The sequence below is a fragment of the Carcharhinus amblyrhynchos genome, chromosome 4 (assembly GCF_965287045.1).
Source record: "Carcharhinus amblyrhynchos chromosome 4, sCarAmb.v2.hapA, whole genome shotgun sequence".
Taxonomy (NCBI): Eukaryota; Metazoa; Chordata; class Chondrichthyes; order Carcharhiniformes; family Carcharhinidae; genus Carcharhinus; species Carcharhinus amblyrhynchos.
In genome coordinates, this window is record NC_137327.1 from 95374171 (window position 1) to 95396786 (window position 22616).

General features: G+C 40.7%; 1 protein-coding gene across 3 annotated transcripts in view; it reads right to left on the bottom strand.

Annotated features, from left to right (window-relative positions):
• The window catches only part of ocrl (OCRL inositol polyphosphate-5-phosphatase), a 105594-nt gene that overhangs the window by 69642 nt on the left and 13336 nt on the right, over positions 1-22616 (bottom strand). For 2 of the 3 annotated variants that reach the window (XM_080187589.1, XM_080187588.1), the window contains exon 3: positions 784-875. In XM_080187589.1, coding sequence (XP_080043715.1) covers positions 784-875 — 92 coding nt within the window. Of the gene's footprint in view, positions 1-783; positions 876-8223; positions 8230-22616 lie in introns of those variants that run through there. The other variant, XM_080187590.1, reaches the window with a different exon arrangement.

Genomic DNA, 22616 nt, shown 5'->3' on the forward strand with positions numbered 1-22616 from the left:
GAGAGTTACAGAACAAAAATCTACAGGTACATATTCATAGCTCCTTGAACGTGGAGTCACAGGTGGACAGAATGGTGAAGGAGGCATTCTGCATGCTTGGTTTATTCGGTCAGAACACTGAATACAGGAATTGGGATGTCCTGTTGAAGTTGCACAAGACATTGGCAAGGCCACACTTAGAATGCTGTGTACAATTCTGGTCACCCTATTATAGAAAGGATATTATTAAACTAGAAAGAGTGCGGAAAAGATTTACTAGGATGCTACTGGAAATTGATGGTTTGAGTTATAAGATGAGGCTGGATAAACTGGGACTTTTTCCTCTGGAGCATAGGAGGATTAGAGATAATCTTAGAGGTCTATAAAATAATGAGGATCATAGATCTGCTAGTCAATATCTTTTCCCAAACGTGGGGAGTCTAAAACTGGAGGGCATAGGTTTAAAGTAAGAGCAAAAAGATCCAAAAGGGTTCAGAGAGGCATTTTTTTCCACACTGAAGGTGATGAGCTGCCAGAGTTGGTAGTAGTAGAGGCAGGTACAATTTTCTCTTTTAAAAAGTGTTTGGACAATTACATGGGTAACATGAATATAAAGGGATATGTGCCAAACGCGAGCAATTGGGACTAGCTTAATGGTAAAAACTATATGGCATGGGTAAGTTGTGCTGAAGGGCCTGTTTCCATGCTGTAAACCTTTATGACTCTAAGAACACATTTTTCACTATTTTCTTTTTAATTGGCATCATTACAGATTAAAAATTTGTCAGCTGTTGTTCCATGTACCTTGTATTATGTGAAACTGGTTATTAATAGGGATCACTGTCTGACCAGCGATGGTTCCAACATTAGCTTCTGAAGTTGCGGATATGAATAATCTGGAAGAAACAGAATGAGCTTTGTTAAGTTAACTATATAACAATTGCAACAAATTAATAAAAGTGTCTAAAGTTCCAACAGCATAAAACAAAGTGCTAATGTGAGAATTGTAAATGTTAGCATTTAATAGATCAAGCAGCATCTGAAACAAAGTTGATTTTTCCAGTCTGTGACCTTTCCTTCGCAGACCTGAAACTTTAAATCCAGGTGGAATTTAATGTTCCCCTGAAGTGAGCAGGGAAATGGGATGCGTATAATGGGCAGGAAGGTGCAGGAAACTGCATCGCCTTCTGATAATTACATCCTGAGTGGGATGGGTTGAGGACGTTCTCCCAGCCAGGAGTCAACGCCAGGATTCTTCATCCTGCTGCACTGCTTGAGTACTGCAGTGGGCCAGGAGCCATCAGCTGAGGACTTGTAGCGGGACTTGCAACCGGCATCCGGACAATTGCAAGTCTCCCAGGGCCTTTAATCCGATGTAATCAGCTTCGCACCAGAAATTGAGCGTACGTGTGTGTGTCAGGGATAACACTGGTAGACCATTAATTGGAAGCCAGCAGTGAGGGGTGCTAATACACATGCACCATTCTCCCCACTGACAGATTGGTGCTGGCGCAGTGCTGCCAGCCTCTCAGGCGGGTTGAGGCGCCTTATCACCATGAATCTCTCTGAGGCACTCTGTGATGCAGAGTGCTGGAGATTCTTTAAACTAAGTACACCCCAAACATGGCTGGGAAAATCCCCTGGGTGTGTTTTCAGGCTCTCCCCCACGCCACAGAGACACTGCCTGCAAAAATAACACCATGCCTGTTGCTCACTGCAGGTGCCCATGGGTGGGACTTGAACGCACCCAAAACCCTGCAGAGGAAGGTAGTGTTCATTGCAGGTTTCTAATGCTGCTCATGCACATTAGCAGTAGCAGGGGTCTGGCAGAACAGAGAGCTGTCAAGCCCATGCTAGTGCAGGTTGTCCCGCGCCAGCACCCCCCATGCACCACCAATAGTGAGGGCCCAAGGTGCAATCGCCACTGACTCCCTCTGCCACCCCTTCCCCCATTGATTGTTCACCTGCCGCCCTCCCCCCACTGATTCTTGAAGAGTGACAGCGGGCCCCTTGCCTTCCCTTCCCTACACTGATTCCTGCAGAGTGGCAGCACGCCCCTCTCCCTCCCCTCCACCGATCCATGCAGATGGCAGCCAGACCCCTCCCCCCACTGGCTCCAATCCCTGACACTGCCCTGGTAAGAAGTCTCACAACACCAGGTTAAAGTCCAACAGGTTTATTTGGTAGCAAAATCCACTAGCTTTTGGAGCACTTGCTGCTCTTTCATCAGGTGAATCAGAGTTCTATTCACAAATAGGGCATTTGAAGACACAAACTCAATTTACAAAATAATGGTTGGAAAGACAGTCTTTACAGGTAATCAAATCTCAAAAGGTACAAACGATGTGAGTGGACAGAGTGTTAAGCACAGGTTAAAGAGAATGTATTATCTCCAGACAAGACAGTTAATGAGATTTTGCAAGCCTAGGCAAGTCATGGAGGTTACAGATAGTGTGACATGAACCCAAAATCCCACTTGAGGCCGTCCTCTCTTGTGTGGAACTTAGCTATCAGTCTCTGCTCAGCAACTCTATGCTGTCATGTGTCGTGAAGGCCACCGTGGAGAACGCTTACCCGAAAATCAGAGGCCGAATGCCTATGACTGTTGGGGAACACTTCAACAGGAAGAGAACACTCTTGCCTGGTGATTGTCGAGCTGTGTTCATTCATCCGTTGTCTGTACCTTTGAGGCTTGATTACCTGTAAAGACTCGCATTCTAACCATTATTTTGTAAATTGAGTTTGTGTCTTTATCTGCCCTGTTTGTGAATAGAACTCCCATTCACCTGACAAAGGAGCAGCAAGCGCTCTGAAAGCTAGTGGATTTTGCCATCAAATAAACCTGTTGGACTTTAACCTGGTGTTGTGAGACTTCTTACTCTGTTTACCCCAATCTAATGTCAGCATCAACACATCATGACTGCCATGGCGCCAGAGTAGCATTGTCAGTCTGACACTGCCCAAGAGGCATCCCCACCTTGCCCTCAGCCTCTCTGGGGGGCTTCAATGGCCTCCAGTTGCACCGCAAGGCCAAGTCGACTGCTCCCTGTTCACGGGAAGAGTATCTATTCCTCACCAGTGCAAACCTTACCCGGTGAGGTCATGGGGGGGGTGGTCTAGACAATTGAGCGCCGGGCTCGCTAAGCAGATGTAAAACAGCATTATAACACATTTCCATATATTAACCTGCCTTCTGCCCATTTCTGGCACAAGGCTGACCGTGCTGGAAATGCGGCACTCGTAAAATGGCACCAGTTGTGAAAACTGACACCAATTATGCTAAGCACTTTACACCCAACTTTATTTTGCGTTGTGCCGATGGTAAGATCACTCCCGTAGTCTTTGTAGTGAGAATTCTGGCCCAACTTTCTCCTAGCCTGAAGGGCAGCCCGTTGGTATTCAACCAGCAGTGGCAGGGTCACATCCACGTTGGCATCGAAATCTGACCGGAAGTGCCTGTGGCTTGGAGGTTGGGGAAGGAGAAGAGGGAAATCGCTCCCACTAGGGAGCCTCTCCGGTCTTTTTAAACTTTCCTCCTAGACAAGGTCTCTATAATTGGCCCTGGTGATCCTGCCTCATCTTTCCTCTAACTCTCCTAACTGCTGGCACTGGAGAGCTTTTGGTCAGCAGCTCTTGGAAACAGGACATTTGCTCTAAGATGCCAAAGACCTTGTCACCAAACAGTTCGTGCCCAACTGACATCAAATTTGATTGGGGGGGGGAGAGGGAGGGAGGTGGAGGAGGTGGTGGTAGTGGTGGAAGAGCCAGGAATAGCCACAGCACTGGTTCTCTAGTCAGTGGATGGGCCCAGTTACAAAACCGTCCTCTGTTCTCACTGCAGGAATGCTAGTAAAGCTGTTGATTATTTCTAGAGTCTGTTTTTATTTCAGATTTCAGCATCTACAGTTTTTCGCTTTTGTAGCGAACTGATTACACAGGAATACATACATGGGAGATATATGGCATAGAGACAGGCCATTCAGCCCAGATATCTTATGTTGTACTCAAAACATGTTCTAGAAGGTTTACCTTACCTGCAATACAAAAATGTTTATTTCGAAACCCATCACAAGTTCTACACAGAGAATGAAAGAAAATTCAGCAATCTAGTCATAAAATGCAGGAAAAACACCAGGCCTAGTAATTGGATGGCAGCCAAGAGGGTACATAGCTGTTATCATCATGATATCAAAAAAGTCTTACATAGAGGCATTTTGACAGTTTATTAGTTACAAAAAATAATTGTACTAGTTTCTTTATGGCAAAGATCTGCCATTGACTAAAGCAAGTTTCCTCAGTCTTCTGGCAGACTACTTAGTTGAGATTATTTTGTGTCAAGATTTTCCAACTCGGAAACAAAAACATTAATGAGCACGCCCAATGACTTCAAAGGCGCACAAACTGCAGTCATGAATGTTCCAGGTATCGACTGTCCCACACATTGCTGACAGTAATACTCAGAAGCAAACAGCAGCTGTGGAACATTTTATTAAAAAGAACTGTTTTATTTGCAGCTACAATCGTAGGTGCAGTAATTCATAATGATCACACCCAATGTGTGAGGCACTGCCAGAGAATCATTTGAGACTCCAACCGTGCTGTTTACATCTCAGGCCAGAAGCCAGCTTGCCTCCGTTACAGATATTATATTTCAAAGTATATCCATGCACATGCCAAATAACCGGCTTCCAACACTGATCCACTTTTCATAATTTAAGACAGTGCCCGATTTCAAGGAGGGCAGTGAAAACATTTCAGAGACACTCTGAAAGCCTCATTAAAAAGAAGTGACGTAAGCAGAAGAAGGGAGTGTGCCTCCAATGACCCTCCCCCAGTGCTGGTCCGCTCTGCCCAAAGCCCTGAAACTTCGGGACTGGCTTGCTGAATCACACAAGGACACACAAATCATGAAGCTTGGAAGATGGTAGCTTTGGTCTGAGGGAGAAACAATGACTTTATGGAGCATTTTAAAATTCTCACTATGAATAGGATTAGGAGCTAATGAAATGCAAATCTTAAATAAATTATTAGCAAGTATTGTAGAAGGCGCAAAACCTGCCCCTTTACCTCCTCCCTGTTCACTGTCCCAGGTCCTAAACACCCCTTTCAGGTCAAGCAGCACTTCACATGCACCTCCTTCAGTTGAGACTATTGCATTCGCTGCTCCCAACGCGATCTACTCCACATCAGAGAGACCAAACGTAGACTGGGTGATTGCTTTGCTGAACACTTTCGGTCCATCCACAACAGGACCCTGACCTTCCTGTCAATTGCCATTTCAACACATCACCCTGCTCTCCTGTTCATACGTTTGCCCTTGGTTTTTTGCAATGTTCTAGCGAACCCCAACGCAAACTGGAAGAACAGCAGTTCATCTTCTAATTGGGCACTTTACAGCCTTCTGGACTGAACACTGAGTACAACTTCAGAGCATGAACACTCTCCTCCACCTTCATCCCATCTATTTTACTTTATTTCATCCTATTCATCCATTTCATCATCCATTCTCACTTCCATTTCCAACTTTCCATTCCAGCTCTCCTTCTTGGACACTCCACCCCACTCCTCCCCCCAACAGTCCTTCAACGATCTGTACCTCTGTTCTGGCATTCATGCATTCTGATCACTTAATGCACACTTTTTAAACACCTTCTCAGCCTTCTGTATCCTCATTTACATTCTCTTTGTCCCATTCCACCCCTCATTATATATTCTCCACTGATTCTCTTTAGCTCTCAGTTCTGACGAAGGCTCTATTCTGTCTCCAAAGATGCTGTCTGACTTGCTGCGGTTTTCCAGCATTTTCTGTTTTTCCAGCATTCACAGTATTTTGCATTATATTAACAAGTATCTTTTGACTCTACCCATTACATGTAACATCTCAAGATATTTTCATCCCAGGCCTTGAACAATACACCATGAGATGACGTAAAACACTGCCAGCTTCTAACAGTGGCCCAATTTTAATTATATAATATTAGCATTTTAATTGTTTGATGTCCAGCCATTGTTTGCTCTTCAGTAACTATACATTAATATAATTTTACTCACTATATTAAAATCACAAAACAAATTGGTATTGTATCAGTCATTTGGCATTATCTTGAGCTCCAAATTCAGCATTTGTTTATTTTTATTTATTAGTGTCACAAGTAGTGTTACATTAACACTGCAGTGAAGTTACTGTGAAAATCCTCTAGTCGCCACACTCCAGCACCTTTTTGGGTACACTTAAGGAGAATTTAGCATGGCCAGTGCATCCAACCAACATGCCCTGTGGACTGTGGGAAGAATTGGAGTACCAGGAGGAAACCCATGCAGACACGGGGAGATCATGCAGATCTAAATAAAGTTGGTCATGAACACCATCAAATCATTCAAAAGAACTCAAAAGAGCTACTGATTTATGTATATTAACCAAGGAGAGGGTCGTTTCGAAGCATATATTAATTCAAATGTTATGTGTGCCTTGTTCAATCCCAGAGGCACTAGTTTTCTTCAAAAAATACAGTACTAACATTGAATCTTTACTTCCTCCAGAAGGATTTAAACGTTTCATCCAAAGAAAATGACTTCAATAACGTAGCTCATGAATAACTGAGGTATCTGTCTGAATTTTACATTGAAGTCTCTGGTTTGCGGTTTGCACCCAGAATGGTACCACTGTTTTCAGGATGGCACCTATTATCTATATGTCATTGGAAAAAACAATTTTGGAAACAGTGAAGTAGAGCTCCTTGGAGCACCATTGCAGGGGCTGAGACACTGGGAAATACAAAACTAAAGTGCTAGAGCACAGCTGGTGGAAAGGTCTAACTAGATTTATAATTATTACATTTAATTTTCTCTTCACTATTGAAAAAAGGTCATTCTTCATTGAATATAAAAGCATCTTTTACAACTGGATTGCTTTTCTTCTAACTAGGCTATTTAATATCAGAGTTTCTGACTTATCTTAGTGCTGCCAAATGCAGGTCCGGTATGCTAGTGTAACGTAAACCCCTAATTAATATCTCTGAGTTGCAGAGCTATTTATCAAATGGCCTATGAATCAAAGGCATGTCCCTACTTTAGCTTTGACTCAAGTCTCTCCCAAATTCCTTTGCCAAAGGAAATCATAATACTTCCTATTTCCACAAATGCATCTGACATCTGCCACGCTGACCAAAGTGAATACAACACCAAAATATGTCAGAAACGCTTGAGAAATAAATGGTTTTGACTTAACTTTTGTACAATAGCCCCATACTCTATAATCTCTAGAGCTGAAGGAATCACATAAAAGATGTGATGGCAGCCAAGCACAATAATAAAACAAATAGACTTTTTACTAATTTCATATTAATCACAAGAACATTAGACCACTTATCAAATATCAGGTTGCGTAGGCTGGAATCTGCTACTTTTCTGAAATGGAATTAATTTAATTAAGTACAATATTCTGACTTCCTGGAATATTTTAAGAACATTAACTATCCCAAAGACGCTCCTCGCAAAATACAAAATTAAAAAGGTACCAATGCAAAGTCTTCAAAAAAGGTTCATAAGATGTAAATAGCGGTAAATTCAATGCAATAGTTCATTCATGTTGTAGGACAAAGCATATTTTGTGCATGTAGTGTACAAGAAAGAGCATTTGTATATTGTACAAATGTAATACTTATACTTTTAAATGGATTGCACTTCAAAACTATCCTTCCAGTTATTAATTTGAAAGTATAAATTTAAAAACCACAATAACACTATTGACGTTCCCTTGTTTGGCACCAAGCATGCCCCTTTGACAGCTGTCAAATTTGCAATTTTATATCACAATACACATATTTGAACTATTAAGAATTTTAACACTGTCACTATTTTCAATCTACATCTACATGCTATAAATTGCAATTGATCTCTACTAAAAGGTATTCCATCTGAAAGCAGTACATTTCAGAAGGTCAACTAACTACATACAGCATGAAAATCACTGACAATTTTCAAGTGAGGCCTCCTTTTAGCAAAAGGCCCAAATGATTAAATCTGAAGACATTTGATTCTGCTAGTAATTGCTAATGAGGAATGATTAAGCAGAAATAAGCAAACATTTTTCAGTGTCGACATCGAGAAGCAAATATGACAAAAATCAAATAAATTCTGGTTCTCCTTATCAACTTTTCTCTTTCAATACATTGAGAATACAGAACTAAATGTAACATTTGTGACTACACAAAAAAATGTTAAAAAAAAAACACTACACCTTACCCATGAAACTGGTTGATTAATGTTAGGAATGTTTGCAAGAACTCTCCCTCAGAAAGACAGGCTTATCGGTGAGGAGCCCAAATTGGAAATTTCACCTGGGGATGGGCTGGAGTGAAATTTAACATGGGAATTTGTTTGTACCCTCCTACACTGGAACTGCAGTGCCCCAAGCACAGCAGGAGACCCATATCACATGACACCAGATTGAAGGGACCAGAAAGTTCAAGATCCTGTGGAGAAAGACAGAAAGAGGGAATAGGAGGAAGAGAGGAGAGGGGAGAAAAAAAAAGAAAGAAACATAAGTTGTTTTCATGCTGTTCCTGTGCAACTACAATACCCAAGCAGGTAGAAAATTTATAAAATACCAGATGTGCACGGGTGGAAAAAATTTTTTTCTAATTTTTCAATATCATTAATATAACAATTCAGCAGAATAATACTATTTTTGAGGTAAGTTTCTTTGCACTGCTGAGGGACTTCAGGGTGTCACCCTGACACTGACCTAGGAAGCTACTATATTTTGATGCTGATCTTTTGAGAGGTAGTGGTGGAAAATTTTTACCTGGCAATGCTGCAACAATTTCTTCAGGATTGATTTATTATAAGGAGAAAAAAAATCCTTATGTTGTGTAAACTTAGAAGAGAAGGGAGGTTTTATGTGGAAAAAACAAACAAATCTACTTGCAAATACCACAAACCTCAGTACAAGAATAAACAAAGTATTCTGAATGAGAAAAGGAAGACAAACACCTTATATTTTGAGAAAGAAGATATTTCACTATTTTTTGATTTCAGTAATAAACAGAAGTTTTAAGTCCAACTTCAGGACTTCAGCATCTAATAACAGGAAGAACAAGAACATCAGTACTAACAATCTTTTGGATGAGATTAAATTGAAGTTTGCGCTCCCAGATGGATCCAAAAGATCCTGCAGTACTATGTGAGAAGTGCAGGACTGTTGTCAAACAACACAATAAAACAAATTATTTGACTGGCACTTTTTTCTTTGTTATGCAATACAAAATGTAATTGTCTGTGAAGCCCTCTGAGTCATTAAACTCCTGAAAAGTGCTGCAATTTCATTATTTTGTTAGTCCAGGCTGCCAATCAAATACAGTGCTAAAGGAGTGCAGCATTATTGGATCTACTTTCTTTCAATGAAAACCTGCAGTTAAAACCCAAACTGCCTGCTCATTGATAGAGAAGATTCTATGGTCCTACTTGATCAATAACATGTAATTCAAAATTTTTAGGGAGGGATAAGAAAAAGATGCAAGTGATAATAGTAAATTCATTGCAACAGTTCATACATGTTAACTCACAAAGCATGTGGTCCAAAAGGACACTTTATATTGCATTTTTCCAGCTTCCAAATATTTTAATGCTTAACTTTTAAATATTTCAAGATTATACTTCAAGTTATTACCTTGAAGCTACATATTTGAAACAACAGCATAAAGTACTTGGACCAGGATGATGTTGCCCTGCATCACCAACTACACCCCCTTTATAAACTAAAATGATAAATTGATATTCATATAATTTTTTGCAAATTTTTTGCTGATCTCCCAGGGGACAAGGACAGTCTTCAAGCAAACTTTGTAAAGGCAGTGGGACAGATATCAATGACACATCACTGAATGCAGCAAAAATTCAATGGTCTTCACAAGTGGTCATTCAAATGCCATATGCCACAAACTGGACAGCTAGCTTCAAACACTGCTCAATGTACCACACTCCAATTGCCCACTCTTATCAATCAAGACTTACACCCAACATTTATAGCTTCTTTGCACTCTTAAGCATTTAGAACTGTTGAAAGCCTCATACCCACATCCCAGTTTGCAGACATACAATGCCACCTATTCAACAATGATTACTACATTATCAAAACACATTGCACCACACAAATTAATGCAATATAGAGGGAACTGTAAGGCAGCTGGTCATAACTGGAGGCAACAGGACCTAGTCAGTGGTGACAGGTGTAACTACATGTCCTTGCACCATGGAGGAGGCAGTGCTCAACATCATTGGACAGGCCATCACAGAAGGTTGAAATCACAGATGGGTGATTTTCATGTCAAATTTGTCTTCTTGGCTCCCATCTTTTTCTTCTGATTTACAAGCAGTAGATGATGTAAGCATTTATCTCTTGCTTTGCTTCCCATGCATGTTATAATTCTACATTGTTGCTTTCAGATAGCCAAGAACTGCCATCTAGTCAGACAGTGGTGGAAGAGCAGGCAGAGGTGGAAGAGCAATCAGACAGTGAAAAAGGAACAGTGTCATTCAATTTCACACTCTCAGCAAACAACTCAGAAACTGTTCCTGGGTGCAATTTATGAGGATGGCAGAGGTGGGATTTACACGTGGTGAGACACCATGCCTGCATGCCCTCATTTACAGGAGAACAGTCACCAGCTCAGTGGAGTGTGAGATTGCTCACACATTCTGCTGCACAAGACTTAGGTGAACACATTGATGGGGCAGGCTACAGAACACAGTTTACGACTACGCATGAAGAAATAATTGACATATTAACAAGTCTGCCACAAAACCTGCTTGCAATTTCAAGAAATGTGAGGACTTACACAGAGATTGCAGTCCATCTGTTCTAGCAAGTAGTGACCTACTCCATTCCCATACTTGCGAATCCAACCATGAAGTAATGCATGATAGCCAACATCAAAGCTCCCATTGCAGCACAAGTAGAATTCACTCAATGTTTGGGTGCAGTGGAAGCTCAGGCTAAAGTGATCAACTTGCTGCCATGCAATCTCAGACTTCTGTCATTATGACTGCAGGTATCAATGCTCGAAGAACATCCTCCAATAGATTACCGCCCAAGGAAAGTGACCATGGGACTATGGGGTGTGAACCCGATGTCCTCTGTCAGAATGAAAGCATTCTTCCTCTCATACTTGCCACTCAGCCAGTGGACTTGCTGTTGCTTGTCAGCCAACCAAACCAGACCGTGACACTCATGGTGAGATGGTGCAATCCGAATCCTGGCTTCCTCGGGCCAGAGCTACTCGGGGGGCATCCTGAAAGGTTAACTTGTCTCCCCATTCAAAGTTTCCACCAGTCGTGTTACAGCCACAGCGGTAGCAATGCATTAGATGTTATAAACATCCCTTACTCAGACCTAGATTGGGTTCAATGCATATAATTTCATAGCCACCCTTTACTGTGAAGTGATTAGCAAGCGTGTCCTCACCTTGCTTAGATTATAGCTGTGGTTGCTGCAAGTGGCAGATTTCAGTGAGGATATTCACAGTGAAGTAGAAATATCTAACACAATGTTCCTCATTGAATGGCTTCCTGAATACCTTTGAAGGTAAGGCTGCCTGTTGTGAGCCCTTCTTCCTGCTCCCCTCCCTCTTTGAGCAGCTTATCATGCTCTGTGTTACAATTTCTCTTTATTTCTGTTATGCTATAATGCCTTTCCTATTATCCTATATTTCCATGAGATCTCCTCAAATATTTCTACTGAAGTGAAGAATTTTAGTGATGAGTCAAGTATTACTCATTTCTTTAGAAAAAGTAGTGTTTCCTGTTTGTTTGCAATCCATAGGTCAAAAAGAAACATTTGTAAAAGTGTGCAATCATTCAGGTAGGATGACAGCCCGGGAGTTAAGGGGAACTATCCAACATTCCAACCACTGCATATTACAGCAGTGCTTTATAAAAGCAAATGCAGCATTTGGACAAAATCATCTCCAAATGCAATATTGCATTTTTACTGTCACTAATAATATTTGATAATCATTTGTGAAAATATTGTAAATCTTACATAGCAGTTCAAGCCAGTAATAAGAAAAAAATCTTTATGTAAAAAACAAATAGAAAATTAATTGTGTAAACAGAGACATTGCAACAAAAATTGGCATTAAGCCAATAGTGATCATAAAAGCCGAGTGAATGTCTACATTCACCATTTAAGGTTGGAAAACAAAGCCTTTGTGAACAAACAGGATCAGATAACAAATCTAGTTACTCCACGGCAGGTATATGATTTTGGGCCCAAGATCCACCAGAAATAGTTATCGCTTCCTGGTCTGCTGAACGAATTTCTGCAAAGAAAACCCGTAACTGTACAATGTAGCAGATTACAGTTATTGTCTACTTCAATTTGCCAGTCTTAAAAAAGGTATAAGCTAAACATAACATCCAATAACATGTCTGCTTTTATTTTTAAAAAATAGCACTAGATAGAAACGACGAGTCAGTTTTTAATGCAACTACAGCATTCGAGATTTCCATTGCATTGCCCATTTACAAAAGCAGTGAACGTTCATGTCTAGGTGCTGTATTAATGGACAATTGCAGCAACCCAGCAATATTTATTTTTGAAAGACATCTTAAATATAAAAGCAAGGCTTGTCCAATAAAGTATCATGTGAACCCGAAATTGAAACTTATTGCACTGTATTTATGACGGTTTCCATTGCCAGGTTTTTTGTTTGTTAATCTTTGCTCATCAGGAGAGCATGTTACTGTTGGGAAATATACCACTTTCAGTCTCAGCCACCCAGTATCAATATTCTTCAATTAGCAGGATGATTATTTCACTTCTTCAGCCCAAAACTCATTAAGCATTGCATTTTTCTAGTACTCTGAATGAACTACTCTGTCTATTTAACATTAAGCAGAGTGCATTTTAGTGTCGTAGCACAGCATTATCAAGAGCAGGACTGGGACTTTCCAAAATTTCAAAGACTCCAGGTCAACAGAATGAGGACACTTCCATTCCTCTGAACTTCAGCCCCAGTGGTGAATCTGCTGTGAAACAACCTCTGTGACAGTGACAGTTGTCACGGTCTTGTCACCTCCAGGAACATCATGGCCGGCAGAAAACATCACTGAATGCAGCTAATGAGTAATGTTGCTGTAGTACATATACAGTGATTTATGTCACAATTGTTAAGTTACAAAGAAATCGACAGTCAATTAGAAAACAGGAGTATTTATTCTTTGCAATTTTGTTTTCACCATTGTAGCTTTGGAGGGAAATCTCCAGTCCACTGTTAATTGGGAGGGTTGGTGACAACAACGAAGTATCTCGTGAGATGCCCAAATTGCATTTCACACCAACGTTAAAGTGTGATGCAATTGTCCCCGCCATTCCCACCAGTGATGTAACTGGATTCCTGACACAATATTATTACCATATATTTACATATCATTATTAGACCTCTTAAGCTTGGATAACACATCCCTCGCAAGAAGGTCCATTCATGTTGGTATGAGGGCAGACAAGCATGAATCATGACCAGTCTCCCGTGGCCTACACCTGGAGATGAGCCTTCTCAGAGGAGCTCAGATGAGTGCATCTTTTCATGGTTGGGGGGGGGGTCATCCAAGTGAACTTTGTGCACTGGAGTGGCCTTTAATAATGATGCCTCAATCTTCAAAAAAACAAAGTTGCTGATAGGGTGGCCTCAACCGTTGCTTGCCCCACTAGATTGATGTTGTGCGACCCACCCCTTTAAGTTTTTTTGCAAGGTTGGTGCCAGCCGATTGAATGCTGATTTTCCTGTCCTCCATCAGCCTTTGCTGATATTTGGGAAAATTCCAGTCAATGTATTTTGGCAAGACACACAAAACAATGTTTGGAATTGGTGGAAGTGTTTCAAATGGAAAATGCTACACACTTAACGATATTTTGAGGAAACCATTTTAATAGGTTAATAAAATAAACATGAGGCACTAAAATTTGCAAGGTCAGGAACGCATTAAGCACTGGTAAAAAGACGTGCATATGTTAATATTAGTACATGCATTGCATTAGTATCAAACCTATAAACATCATCGTTTTCAGAGAGGAAACTGCTAACTCTAGAGTATAAAAGATGGAGGTATGCACCACTAAATGATCACATTTCAAACTGCAATGTAGAAATTATGAGGTAATTTCTTACTTCTCACCATTGTTTTAAGCTTCCACAATTATTTCAGAATCCATGTACAAAAAATTACAAAATTACAAAGGATTTTAAAATGTTTGCAAACTTCAAGTTCCTTTATTTTCTTGATAAGCAAATAATTGCAATGCCACTTACATCAATTTAACCAATTCCAGTACATTTGTTAAAAAAATGTAGCAAGATCAATTTTAATTGGGAAATATCTTACATAACTAAGAATGTCAGCTCTCAAAACTAGAATTAAACAAATAGCAATCAATTACCAGTGTCTCTACAAAGGCATCAATCCTCCAAGTATGCATGCACTGATCAAAGTTCCCTCTAAGTTTTCTTTATTATAAACAACAAATATGCAGTACATTCCAGAATAACTGCGCAGTTGTAAGTAAACACTGAGTAAATGAGGTAAATTGGTACCAATTTACATTATTCATTTAGTTTGTCTTCTAAGTACATATTTTAAAAATATGTCAACTATCTCAATCAATATGTACAAAAAGTCTCTTGTGGTATGAGGATAATGCGGCCTGTAATTACTTGGATTATTCTTGCTATCCTTCTTAAACAAAGGAACAACACTGGTTATTCTCCAATCCTCTGGGATCTCCCCTATAGCCAGTGAGAATACAAAGATTTCTCTCAAGGCCCCAGCAATTTCCTCCCTTGTGTCTCTCAGTATTCTGGGGTATATCCCATCAGGCCCTGGGTACTTGTCTACCTTAATGTTTCTCAAAAACCCCAGTACCTCCTCCTTTTTGATCTCAACATGACTCAAACTATCTGCACACCGTTTCCTAGACTCCTCATCAAGCAAGTGACACAAAGTACTTATTTAATACCTTGCCCATTTCCTCTGGCTCCATGCATAGATTACCCCCCCACCTCCCCTTGTCCTTGAGTGGGCCAACCCTCTTCCTGGCTACCCTCTTGCTCTTTACATATGTATAAAATGCTGCAGGATTTTCCTCAATATTGCTGGCCAACATTTCTTCGTGACCCCTTTTAGCCCTCCTTACTCCTTGCTTAAGTTTCTTTCTACTTTCCTTGCAGTCTAAACTTGCTTTGTGTGTTCCCAGCCTCCTAGCCTGCACAAATGCTTCCATTTTTCCTTTGACTAGTCTCACAATGTCTTTCGTTATCCAAGGTTCCCAAAACTTGCCATATTTATCGTTCATCCTTACAGGAATGTGCCGGTCGTGAATCTCTATCAGTTTACACTTGGAAGCCTCCCACATGCCAGATGTTGATATTTTCCCTAACCAGTAATGCAACTTGCGCACCCCCCCCCCCCCCCCCCCACCCAACCCCCGGCCTTTTATATTCCCCTCAATTCTGCCTGAAACATCTGTATCCTGGAATGTTAAGCTGCCAATTCTGCTCTTCTGTTAATCAAGCCTCTGTAATAGCAACATCATAGTTTCAAGTACAAATCCAAACTCTAAATTCATCTCTATAACCTGTTACACTGCTTGCGTTGAAACAAATGCACTTCAGTCCACTAGACCCTCTTTGATTAGCAACCACACCCTGCCTGCTCTTTCTCTGAGTCTTACTGGCCCTACTCTCTGGTTCCCCTTCAATTACTTCCCCTTTGCTTCGGTTTCCACCCCGCCTGTCAAATTAATTTAAATTCTGTGTGACACTAGCAAACCTCCCAGCCAGAATATTTATGCCCTCCAGTTTAGAAGCAACCCGTCTTTCTTGTACAGGTCCCACCTGCCCGGGAATACACTCCAATGATCTAGATATCTGAAATCCTCCTTTCTACACCAGCTGTATAACCACGTGTTGAGCTGCATTACCTTCCTATTACTAGCCTTACTGGCACGTGGCACAAGGAGTAATCCTGAGATTACAACCCTGGAAGTCCTGCCTTTTAACTTTCTATTTAACTCCCTAAACTGCTGGCTGCAGGACCTCATCACTCTTCCCATCTATGTCATTAGCACCAATATGTACCACGACCTCTGGCTGTTCACACTCTACCTTCAGAATGCTTTCTGCTCATTCAGAGACATCCTGGACTCTGGCACCAGGAGGTAACATACCATCCTGGAGTCTCCTTCATGTCCACAGAAGCACCTATCTGCACCCCTAACTATTGAGTCCCCTATAACTATTGCTCTAGTGCTCTTTGTTCCTCCCTGCTTAACAACAGAGCCAGCAATGGTGCCATTGTTTTAGCTGCTACTGCTGTTATCCTCTGGTTGGCCATCCACCCAACAATATCCAAAACGGTATACTTGATACAGAGGGGGATAACCACAGGGGATTCCTGCACTGACTGCCTGCCCCTTCTACCAGTCACCCATCTATCTGCTGCACCTTAGGTGTGACCACGTCTCTAAAACTCCTATCTACGAAGCTTTCCATCACCTTCGTGCTCCTAAGTGCATCCAACTGCCCCTGTTGCTTTTGTTTCCTTAGAAGTTCCTTTCTCTGTTTACCATTCTGTTCAGTTCCTGCTTTAGTGAAAATATACCTCAAAAAGCACAACTTAAATCTAACACAGGTTCCCTCACAACATGTTGCTGTTCCTTCATGCAACATTTAAGGGTGATATGATCTACACTTTCAAAGTGCTAAGATCTTCAAGTCTACAATAAAATTAATTCCACTGGGGGGGCGGGGTTGAGCTCTCAACGAAATAAGTTAAAAACTTACAAAAATGCAAGCAGATTCAGAGACTTGTAAAAAGCAACAAAAAGATGAGAAAGTGATGCGGCACCAAAAACAGATGTAGAAAAATACAAGGAATATTAAACTAATGATTTTTACAATCTACCACTAATAATGAGGAAAAGACACACTTGTCAAGTGTGCAGAGGAGAGCAATTCTCAGAATGCTTATCCCAGTTGCCCTGGAATTTTCTAAATTTGTTTCTTCATCTCTTCCATGATATTACTTGGCCTCCAAATTGGACCAGGAGTGTGGCTTTTGTGATGCAAAATATATTGCAATTGGGTAGGCTGGACACAGAATTGTGTATTTTGATTGAAAACTGCAAATGCTACTATTTAAGAAGGGAGGGAAGAGAGATATCAGGTAATGACAGACCAATCAATTTATCTCTATTATGGTGAAGTTACTGGAATCTATCAGATTTAGAGACAAATATGAACTAATCAAAATGTCGGTATTGATTTGTGAAGGATAGAACATATCTGACTCATCTAGTTTAATTTTTTGAGGTCAGTGGTTAGCACTGCTACCTCACAGTGTCAGGAACCTGGGTTCAATTCCAGCCTTGGGTAGCTGCCTATGTGGAATTTGCAGGTTTTCCCTGTGTTTGCGTGGGTCTCTTCCCACAGTCCAAAGATGTACAAGTTAGGTGGATTGGCCATACTAAATTGCTGTTTAGTGTGCCAAGACGTGTGGGTTATGGGGATTAGTAGGGTAAATACATGGGGTTACAAGGTTAGGACCTGGATAGGATGCTCTATTGCAGAGTCAGTGCAAACTTGATGGACCAAATCGCCTCCTTCTGTACTGGCAGAATTCTATGACCTCCAGAAAGGCATTTGATAAGGTTTCCCACTAAAAAATGAGAGAGTATGGAATTAGCAGCAACTCTGCAGCATGGGCTGGTAATCAATTGAAAGACAGGAGACAAAACTAGGGACATAGGGGTCTTTACTTGTTGGAAGAATGCAACAATTTGTGTTCCCAAAAGTCTATATTGTAACCTCAACCTTTCACTATATATACTAATGGCACATACATGGTGCTAAATTAGACAGCACAGTAAGGTGTGCAAATGGGATCAGGAAGTTGCAAACAATAGGCTACATGAGTGGGGAAAACTATGAGAAATGAAGTTCAGTGAGTGGACCAACCACTTTGGATTGAAGACAAAATCAGAATGACTTCTCAATGGTGAGGAACTAGAGGCTTTGGAGAAGCAAAGGTATTTTGCTGTCAATGTATACAAGTCACTAAAGGTCAGTATACATAATACCAAAAATTCTCTCAACTTTAATCATTTTGGGGATTTTGGTGTCACTGACTATTTACTGCTTATTCCTAATTGACCTTAAAACCTAATACTGTTCTTGAGCTGTTGCAAACCCTGTTATTATGATGTTCCCATTGTGTTGTTAAGGAAGGAATTCCAGCATTTTTGACCTAGCAACGATGAAGGTTTGGCAATACATTTCCAAATCATGATGGTGATTGATTTGGGGATGGTGGTGTATCATTGTGACTGCTGCCCTTGTCATTCTAGGTGGTAGGGTTTGTAGGAGGTTGCAGATGCTATTTGAAGAAGTCTTAGCAAGTTGTTACAGTACATGTTGTACAATCTGTTGTCAAGATGCATCATTGGTTAAGTGAATGAACGGTCAAGCTGTTAGCTCAGATCTAATTAAACAGCTGTTTTGTTCTAGGTGGTATCAAAATTTAAGCATTACTGGGGTTCCAGATAAGAGGAGATTACTCCATCACACCCCTCTCGATTTGGCCTTGCAGATGTGTAAAATTTATATGGAGTCAGGAGGCGAGGGGGAAATTGCGGAACACCCTGTCCCAGACCAGCACTTGTGATCACAGTATTTATGTAACAGATCCCGTTAAGCTTCTAGTCAATGGTGATCCCAGAAATTCAATGGTGGGACATTCAGCAATGGTAATGTCTTTAAATGCCAAAAGGGAGGCAGTTAGATACTCTCCTTTTGTTATGGTCATTATTGGCAATTAACAGTAATGCCATACATCAGTCTAAGCTTGAATGCCTTGTGCATGTGGGCAGGGACTGCTTTGGTATCAAAGGAGTTGCAAATGGAACTGACCATACACGATCCTGACTTAGAATTATACCATTGTTTGTGCACCACTACTGGATCAAAATCCTGGAATTCCCTCTCTTGCTCTGGGTGGTCCTACCCTGCATGGACTGCAGTAGCACAAGAAAGCAACTCACCTGCACCCGCTCTCGGGCAATTAGGGATGGGCAACAAACGTTTGCCTTACCAACAACACTCACACTCCAAAAATAAATAAGTAAAAAATGTGTACTCATTCATGAGCATCCCATTTCTAATTTTATGATGCCAGGGAAGTCACTAATGAAACAGCCAAAAGATGAATGGACTAGGACATTATCCTGAGGGATTCCAGTACTTTGTCTTGATGTAGAGATAAGTGTCCTCCAACATCCACAGCCGTATTCCTTTATGTCAGCCAGTGGGTAGTTCCCCATCCACCACGACCTGCCCACCCCGCCAAATCCCATTGAATTCAGTTTTACATGGGCTCCTTGATGCTCCACTGATTTGCACTGATGTCAAATGCAGTCACTCATCTCACTTCTGAAATTCAGCTCTTTTTTCTATTGTTGAGCCAATGCTGTCAAGAGGTTTGACAGAACCCAACCAAAGCACTTCTCAATAGGTTACTGGGGAATAAGCACTTTGTGCTGTCAATGACACTTTCCATCTTTGAGGTAGCCTGATGAGGTGCAACTGACTGATTGAATTTGCCTTATTTGTAGCCAAAGCATATTTGCAAAAACATGCTGGTAGGCTACCACATGTCAAAAGTTTTGACACTGTATGACAATGTCAGGCTGTTGGTCTAATCCTAAATTTTGCTGAAGTCCGCAGAGATTATTGCAAAATGTTGTCAGGCTTGACCAGGACGGGCATGCCTTTATCATATCCAAAATTCAAGTTCTGCTGAACAGGCTGTCCAGTTTTATTCTTGCTTTGTAACAGTTTGACGTAACTAAGTGGCTAACTTGTTAAACCACTTCAAAGAGCTGGTAAGAATCAACCGTGTTGCTGTAGGTCTGAAGTCACTTATAGCTAAATAAGCAAGGGTGAGAGAGTTCCTTTTCTAAAGAACATTAGGAAACCTGGTAGGATTCAATGACAATTGAGTGGTTGTAGTCACCATTGAAACAAATGATAATTTGACTTGATATGTTCAGAATAAATACTTGTTCAAGTAGGAGAATCCAGGACAGAGACCATATTAGAATCTGGAACCTTCTCTCCAAAAAGGATATGCAACCAAGCTTACCAGAAGGATGTGGAGGCTTTGGCGAGGGTATAGAAAAGATTTACCAGGATGTTATCTGGTATGGAAGGCATTAGCTATGAGGAGAGGTTGGAAAAACTTGCTTTGTTTTCACTGGAATGATGGAGGTTGAGGGGTGACCTGATAGAAGTCTACAAGATTATAAAGGGGCATGGTCAAAGTAGATAGTCAGAAGCTTTTTCCAAGAATGGAAGAGTCAATTACTAGGGGGTATAAGTTTAAGGTGTGAGGGGCAAGGTTTAAAGGAGATGTATGAGGCAAGTATTTTTACACAGACAGTGGTGGGCACCTGGAACTCATGCCAGGGGTGGTAGTGGAAGCAGACACGAAAGTGACTTTTAAGGGCTGTCTGGACGAGTACATGAATAAGATGGGAATAGAGGGATATGGTCCCCAGAAGGGTAAGGGGTTTTAGTTCAGTTGGGTAGCATGGTCAGTGCAGGCTTGGAAGGCCGTAGGGCTGTTCCTGTGCTGTAATTTTCTTTGTTCTTCTTGCAAATTGAAAATTTAAAGATTGTAATTCACAAGTCTTTGTTGGATAAACAAATCAAGTGATGCAAAATAAGTAAGTAAATGGGGTTGAGGTACAAATTTGACATCACCTAATTTACTGTCGGAATATGCCCAATATGTTTTCATACCCCAACCTGCCAATACGTCAGAATAAATACATTAATGACTGCAAAACAACTATGTCTAAATGAGAAAAAATAGTTAAATAGGGATCTTGAAATAATTTCATCATGTTTTCCCATCACAAGGGTATACGTAGCATACTTTCAAGCCTAAGTTACTGTCAGTTTTTTTCTTGCCGTCTCAGAAGCCTTTGGTTGTGACAAGTCTGCATTCCAAAATTTTTCTTTTGGCCCTCATTTTTAATACCGTCCTTCTCTCCTCCCAAATTCCTCAAAACTTAATTCTCCAATTGGTCAGCTCCCCTACAATGCTGCAGTATCCACACAAACTCTGGAGAGTTTTGAAACATTTTGTTGCAACAAAAATGCTATATAACCAAGCTGCTGTTGATGTAATTCAGAAAGTAAAGCATGTTTTGATAAATTATACAGCAAGCAATCTTATCTTTCTTATTATTCACATACCACAACAGTCTGATGCAGGAGGTTTATCAAAGTGGTTTTCTGGCTCCGTAGAATAAATAATCTCCCAATAATAACCCTTAAATAATTCCAATAGTCTGCATTTGAAAGATTAACAGTTAATTAGTTTTCGCTCAAGACAAATATAGACAGGATCTGATATGGAAAGATAGTCACAAATAATTCCAATAGTCTGCATTTGAAAGATAAACAGTAACTAATTTGGCTTGACAGAAATATAGACAGGATCCAACATGGGAGATCATCACACAGGCCAATAGGCTTTACATGAATGCTTTTTTCCACTTTCAACAACAACAAAAGGACATAGCCAAGTCATTAGTTCACAACAAGGTGCCTTTAAATTCCAACTTGGGTTAGAGCGCCACTAACATGGCTAACATTTATCGTATCCCCAGCTGCTTTATTGATAAGCTGGTTTTGCACAAGTGAGTTACTAACCAGAGTACTTGAGACTTCAGTGTCAACTACTTTGGTGTTGGGCTCGAGTTACACATAGGAGAGGCCAGGAAGGGACATCAGATTTCTGTTTCTAGGTAAATAGTCACATACTAATAGATATAAACATTGTCCAAAACCGAAGGTGAAACATACCTTGGTACCACAAAACTTGCTTAGAGTTAAATCAAATATAAGTTTCTATTCTAACAAAACTATAATTGAGAATAGCTTGAATCAATCATTTTCCAAATAACAAGTCTCACAACTAACGAGATACATCAGATAAAACAAACAGATCATCTTTTCTTTCACCAAGCCTACAAAGATCTATAAAGTTACAATGTATTAGGCATAGACTAAGTGTACAGCGAAGTAAATATTTGTCAAAATGTATTCTGAAGGTGGTGGGTGGACTGGGGGAGGGATGGAGAGGACTTGTCTCTACAGAGCTTACCAAGAATAAGAACCTGCCTAAGGGCAAAGGAACTAATGAAGTGGCAATGTCCAGATTTATATACCTCAGAAGACAAAAAACCATTTAAATTGTAAATAAATGCTGGGGTAGGCCACATAAGAACATAAGAAATAGGAACAGGAGTAGGCCAGCTAGCCCTTCGAGCCTGCCCCTCCATTCAATAAGACCATGGCTGATCTGAAGTGGATCAGTTCCACTTTCCTGCTTTCTCCCCATAACCCTTAATTCCCTTGTCTATCAGAAACCTATCTACCCGTGACTTAAATATATTCAGCAAGGTAGCCTCCGCCACTTCAAAGGGCAGAGAATTCCAGAGATTCACCACCCTTTGAGTGAAGAAGTTCCTCCTCAACTCCGATCTAAACTCCCCCCCCTTATCTTGATGCTGTACC